The 6,678-nt window shown below is 40.3% G+C and overlaps 1 protein-coding gene across 1 annotated transcript; it reads left to right on the top strand.

Moving 5' to 3' along the window:
- Window positions 1–3,552: 3,552 nt before the first annotated feature.
- On the top strand, window positions 3,553–5,781 carry foxd1 (forkhead box D1). The gene has a single exon (XM_017427512.3). The coding sequence runs from the start codon at window positions 3,767–3,769 to the stop codon at window positions 4,772–4,774; it is 1,008 nt and encodes a 335-aa protein (XP_017283001.1). The 5' UTR covers window positions 3,553–3,766; the 3' UTR covers window positions 4,775–5,781.
- Window positions 5,782–6,678: the final 897 nt, after the last annotated feature.

Here is a 6,678-nt window from a genome sequence, read left to right as displayed (position 1 = left end):
TTTACAGATTTTCTTTTTAGCTCAAACTGCACATAATCCTGGCATGGTCCTGTACAAGGACTGAAACTGTATGAAAAAGCTGCCAAAGTTTAAAGAAAAACTCTGTACGGCTTTCAGAACATCTAAAGAACTATTGATGAAGACCATTTTAAAAGATCAGAGGGAAGTCTAGAAGATTTTTTTTGAAAAAGCAGTAAATGGTCAAAAACCTATGCATATTACTTTATTAAAACCTAAAGTCAGTGTTTATGAAATCACAATCCCTCAGTCAAAAATTATTAGATAAAATAAACATAAAAAACCTTTTAAGAACTAAGACAAACATGCTTATGCAGACTAATGATCAAAGCACACTGAAAAACTAAATTTAGGTTGTTTTTTTTTCCTGTGAAAAAAATAATCAGACTATTATGGACCTGAGCAGCACGATCTTGAGATAATCTGTAGTTCATCCACCTTTGAGCTCACTTCAGGATATAGACTTCATGTAAAATTAAAAAAAATATATAAAAAATCCAAATTTCATTTGAGTATTGGCTCTTTTTTATGATGATGTTGGTCAATGCATATCAATCATTGGAGTTCAGCAAAGAGTTAAGTTCATAATTTTGCTTTTAATGCAAATTATCAAGATATTTTACCACAAAAAATACCACCCTCCTCCCCTCCACACATACACACAAATTAGAGCATCAGGCTCTTCAGATAAGGTTTGTATTTAAACTGGTTAGATAAAGATTCATTATTATTATTATTATTATTATTATTATTATTATTATTATTATTATTATTATTATTATTATTATTAATAATAATAATAATAATAATAATAATAATAATAATAATAATAATAATAATAATAATAATAATACAGCTAGAAAACTTGTAAGTGGAGCCACTAACTGAACATTAAACACTTTTATGGGTTTGTAGGTTTTTCCTGTTCCAAAAAAAATCTAACAAACAAACTAATAATTTCAAACTGTTTTGTAATAATTCCCAAATGACGACTAATACAAAGCTGGCAGAGGTGCTGTTTCCTAAACATAAGTGTTGGGGAAAATATATCCTGATAGAAACAGAAAAGTTGATTTTTCTCTAATCATAGTGATAATTAGATTTATATCAGTTATTATAAAATAGTTCTGGTTTTATCTAAAACACTGTGTTTGTGAAGTCTGTTTCCTGCTTTCACAGCTTTTATTATGATTTACTTTGTCTCTGGCTCACTTAGTGTTTTGATAACGAGGACAACCTCTGCACTAGGTGGCGCTGTAGAAAAGGAAACATCTGTGAAGTTCAGGAGCTCAGATCTGTTTGAAGAATTTTTTTTTTTTAATTTAAACGAGTTTTAAGAGCAGATGCATTTAGGAAACCTGATAAACACATGTCTTTTCTTTTAAGGAAAAGAAATAAAATAATACATTTAATATAATTAAAAATGGATGACTTAAAAAATAGAGTACAGTGACTGTGCTTTGACTTTTTTCTACCATTTTCATTAGCTTCAGTTTAGGACCAACTTTGCTTTTAATCCTCGTTAAAACGAATNGGGGGGGTAACTTTTATTTTATTATAATATTTTTGTTTTTACGCAGTTTTAAAATTTCGCAAATAAATATTTGTGATTAATATTTACTTTTAAAACCAAGACATGTAACTAGATAATCAACCTATCAAAAAAGTATATAAAATAAATAAATAAACAGCTTAAAAAACAAAACTAAATATAATGGTTTACGTAATTGTTAGTCATGCTGTCAAGCAAAGTATACAGGCATTAACTTTTTTTTTACATTCATAATTAAACCTGAGCACCTTGCTGTAAATTAGTGAACATTTATTGCACTACATATATTTTTTTTGTAATTTCTCTTGGTTTGTCGAATCAAAACCAGCAGAATAAATGATGAAGCGCAGGCATCCCGCTGCAGACGGCCTGGATGTGGAGCTGTGCGTGCTCTGCGTGACCCGAGACTGCGTGACTGATTCGAGTTAACAGCTGACTCTTTTCCTTCACGAATGGCTCGCGGATAATCTGAAGAAGTCCAGGATCACGCAAACCGAGCTGTCTGAGCGGGCACGAGCCAGTTGATCAGCAAATGCACTAGTACCACTATTATTATTATTATTATTATTATTATTATTATTATTATTATTATTATTATTATTATTATTATTATATTTAAAGCCTTGAAGGAATGCGCTTTCCATGCCAATGTTTTAGCCTAAGATAATTTTATGAGGAGAAATAAGAATTTAGTTGTAGATTTTTTTTCGTCAAACCTTGAAAATGTTCTCAGAGTAGCCCATGTGTTGTGAATGACTCTCATCTACTACCACACCAAATCTTAGCTCGATATCTTTTAGCCAGTTTTGTGTTTGCTGTGGTTAGGTCTACTTACCTGGGGTGGCCATCTTGAATCGGGTTGAGTCCAAAAGTTAACCAGTTGTAGATGTCCATCCGATGATTATTTTCTGAAAGTTTCATTAAAATTCATCCACTGGTTCATAATATATTTTTGCTAACAGACAAACAGAGTTGATTCAATGCTGAACTTTTAAGCAAAAATCTCACCTAGTGTGTAGCACTTGAAGTATATACGAAGAACGACTCTCAGCCACACCTAATTTTAGCTCAATATCTGTAAAAATTACTTACAGCAGTTTTAGTGTTTAAAAAAAAACAAAACAGTTACATATAGCAGCCATTTTGAATCAAGTTGACTCCAAAAGTGAATCAGTTGTAGATATAAATCCAACAAATACCTTATGTAAGTTTCAATGAAATTTACCTAGTGATTTAGAGGATATTTTGCTAACAATCCGACATAGTTAACTCAAAACTATTAATGGCGAAATTTTGAAACAAAGATCTTGAACAAACTATCTTCGCTCCTAATATGTGAGGGGGATCAGTTTCAGCTAATACCACCCCAAATATCTGTAGGATCTGTAAAAATGAGTAGATTATAGTTATTTTTTTATGTCAGTGGCTGTAGCGGCCATCATAAATTAGGCTTGTAGACTTGTAGTAGGACATCCAATGACTGAGAGTTTTATTATAATTCCTCCAGTGGGTCATGAGATATTTTGCTAACAGACAAAAACGCACTCACAGACAAAAATCTTAGCATTTGTGCGGAGGGTGATAATAAAACAGTTTCAGTTATAGTGAAATTTCACACTATTCTTGCTGCTTTTGCCCCCAAAACAAATTCTTTTCGCAGCAGAAACCATAGAAGCAATTACACTTTTCCTGCGGCCCCCCATCTATTTTTGTGTAAATCATTGCTTCGGATTCCTCACACGGGCTGTAGTGCTCTGAAAGACCACTAGAAAGGGACGGAGACCACCAACCAAAATAAAACGAAAAGAAAAAAAAAGCAAAAACAGTTAATTTTCAAAGAGGGTCCCTTTTTTCCTTTTTTTTTTGGTTAAATGTTTATTCTCTCCTTTCATTTCGATCATGACGTTTGGTCACGTGACCACAGGGTGGGGGGGGGGGACGGGGGTATAAAAGCTCAGAGAGGACCCGCCCCCTGTGAGATTCAGGTCCAGCCGCTCTGCCGGTCTCTCAGTCCGGCTCGCGCCTTTGAGGAACAAAACAAAACAAAACAAAAACAAACTTATGGACACATCGAGCCCGCACGCGGACACTTGTCTCCTGTCCTGTCCTCCTCTGAGCTTCTGACCGGAAGGAGGAAGGTGGCTCGCGCACCCATCTACCCCTCCGTCCGTCCATCCCTCCTCCTCCTCCTCAGCCATGACTCTGAGCTCGGACATGTCTGACGCCTCCGTCCTGTCCGAGGAGACCGACATCGATGTGGTCGGGGAGGGCGAGGACGGGGACAACAAGACGCGCTCCTCCTGCGCGGACGAGGTGGCGCGGATGGACGGCATCCTCCTGGACACCTCCTCCTCTTCCTCCTCCTCCTCGTGCAGGGACTCGTACAAGCCGGCGGGCAAGAACCCCCTGGTGAAGCCCCCCTACTCGTACATCGCCCTGATCACCATGGCCATCCTGCAGAGCCCCAAGAAGCGGCTGACCCTCAGCGAGATCTGCGACTTCATCAGCAGCCGCTTCCCCTACTACCGGGAGAAGTTCCCGGCCTGGCAGAACTCCATCCGCCACAACCTGTCCCTCAACGACTGCTTCGTCAAGATCCCGCGGGAGCCCGGGAACCCCGGCAAGGGCAACTACTGGACCCTGGACCCGGAGTCGGCCGACATGTTCGACAACGGCAGCTTCCTGAGGAGAAGGAAGCGCTTCAAGCGGCAGCAGAGCCAGGACCTGATCCGGGACCACGGCGGCTACCTCCCCGCAGCCGCTGCTTACGGGTATGGACCGTACGGCTGCGGGGGGTTCGGGATCCAGGTCCAGTCCTACCACGCGCATTCTGCGCTGTTTGCCTTCCAGCAGCAGCAGCAGCAGCAGCACAACAGGCACTCCATGATCCCGTCCCCGTCCCTGATGCCCACCAGCACGGACCTAACCAGAACCCGGTTCTACCCGCAGCTCAGCTCGGGCCTGGGATCGGCCGGCGCCCAGGCGGCCTCCCCGGTCCACAAGTCCAGCTCCCCGGCGCAGAGGTCCCCCTTCTCCATAGAAAGCATCATCGGAGGCCCGCTCAGCCCCTCCAGGACTTCTCCGGTCGTGGTCCCGGTCTTAACGAGCTCTCTGGGGCCTCCGGGGGCCAGCCAGCCGCAGACTGTTTTACACCCGGTTGAGAACTTCCCGAACAGAATCGTGGGCGGCACGAGCGCCTGTTAAACGCGTGACCTTAGAAACAAAATCAGCAGCAAAAAAACACACAAAACAAAAACAAAACGCGCTCCTCTTTAAGGTAGGATTCTTTTTGTTTGTTCCCTTAAAGGTACTCGGTGCAAAATCACGAAGAGCTGTCAAAATATTAATATTAAAACACCATAAAGTAGGAAACACAACACATTTTGTTCATATAATTAGGTTAATGTGTCCTTAAATTCAAAATGTGTGAACTTCTACGATTTTGTTTACCTCCGAAAGCAGCAGAAGGGACTGAAAATAGTCCAACAACAGAGACATTTAGAAAGAAACTCCAGTTTCGGGGTATTATTACATAGCTACGGTCAGATTTGTTGAGTTAACCTGTGCTGAGGAGCTTCCGCTTGGTTTTCAGCCTTTGTTTATGTTGAGCGCAGGCCCACATTTCAAGATGTTATATCAATATGTCTGAAGGGTTATTTGAAGCGAACTCTTTCCAGCTGCACCGTTTGCTATAGCTCCGAATTCACTCTTTTTTAATGTTTAATTTTATTTCTTTTCTTGCAATGAGTACCTTTAACAACACGCAGCTGAATGATGGACAGAAAAACACCCGACCTGTGCCTGAACGTTTCTATTTATAATATCCTCCTGTGTTGTTGTTGTTGTTGTTTTTTTCTTCGCGGAGACGCAGAAACCACAAACTTTTCTTTGTCTTATAGTTTCAGTCACTGTTTAGGGCCTCTCAGGACTTAATGAACAGGTTATAAGTAAATAAACAATCACGTGGGGTTTTTTTTTGTTTCTGTTTTTTATAGAAGAAATATTTGTGTCAAACACATTTTCTATAAGCAAATCAGAACTCCGAAGGCTTTGATTTGACCTTTGTATTAAAACAAACACAGAAAAACACTTATAATTATATGCAGTGTGTTGATTTGAAGTAATAAAACATTGTACGTTTTTGGCAAATTTTGTGTAACTGAAAGTCTGATTTTTTTTTACACAACAAGAATAAATTTCATTTAAAAAAAGATTAAGAAGAAGGAAATTGGTTTGGGAATAAATTAAATTGATTAGTTTTTGGTGCGGAAATGGCTCCAAACTTTACGCTGCAGCTGTGCGTGCGTGTGTGTGTGTGTGTGTGCGTAAAAGGCCACAGATATTATCTAATGTATTATTCTAATCGTGCGTGTTTGGGAACACGGCGCACACGGGCTCTTGCGTGCGCCTCTGACCTCTCTCACACTCATCCTCGTTAATTGCGGTGCGCGCGGACAGCCTGGCGAGACAGAGGGCTGCTGATGTGGACAGTTAGGTGGCTCTTGNCATATTTGATCATCTGCTCCTGTTTGACGCAGAGAAAATAAAAAATGTTTGTGCTACTCAAAGTCCCCTCAGTCCACAGGTTTCACTCTTTGCTGATTTTTATTTGGACTTGTTTTTTTTTAAACACGTAACAGCCTGTTTTTAAAATCGCGTATTTACACACACATAAACAAATAATTTCCACCCAATCCGACGCGTAAAGATCCCTTTCCCAAATCTTTATAGACATCTTTAGACTGCGCTCACGTGTTGCTGGCTTCTGTTTTTTCTTTCTTTCTTTCTTTCTTTCTTTCTTTCTTTTATCAGCCCTCCAGTTTTTTGTTGCTTTTGTTTTTGTTTCCTTCCTCCTGCACGGCCCGAGCGTTTCCGTGACAGGCCGTGTGCGCCTGCGCGTGCGCGCCTCCTCCGAGCCAAACAAACGTGCGTAAATGATGATGGCTAAATTGGCGCAGCACTTAGAGCTGGTTCAGTAGGCCACGAGAGGACAGCTATTGCGTGATGATGTAACACGCAATGAGAGACGGTCACACACACACACACACACACACACTGATCTGAGAGAAGCAGGCTACTGATACAAACAGGAAAAATAATAAAACAAA

Source organism: Kryptolebias marmoratus, linkage group LG14 (genome assembly GCF_001649575.2).
Source record: "Kryptolebias marmoratus isolate JLee-2015 linkage group LG14, ASM164957v2, whole genome shotgun sequence".
NCBI lineage: Eukaryota > Metazoa > Chordata > Actinopteri > Cyprinodontiformes > Rivulidae > Kryptolebias > Kryptolebias marmoratus.
The sequence above is the reverse complement of the archived record's forward strand: the minus strand, read 5'-3'. Positions and strand labels throughout refer to the sequence as shown.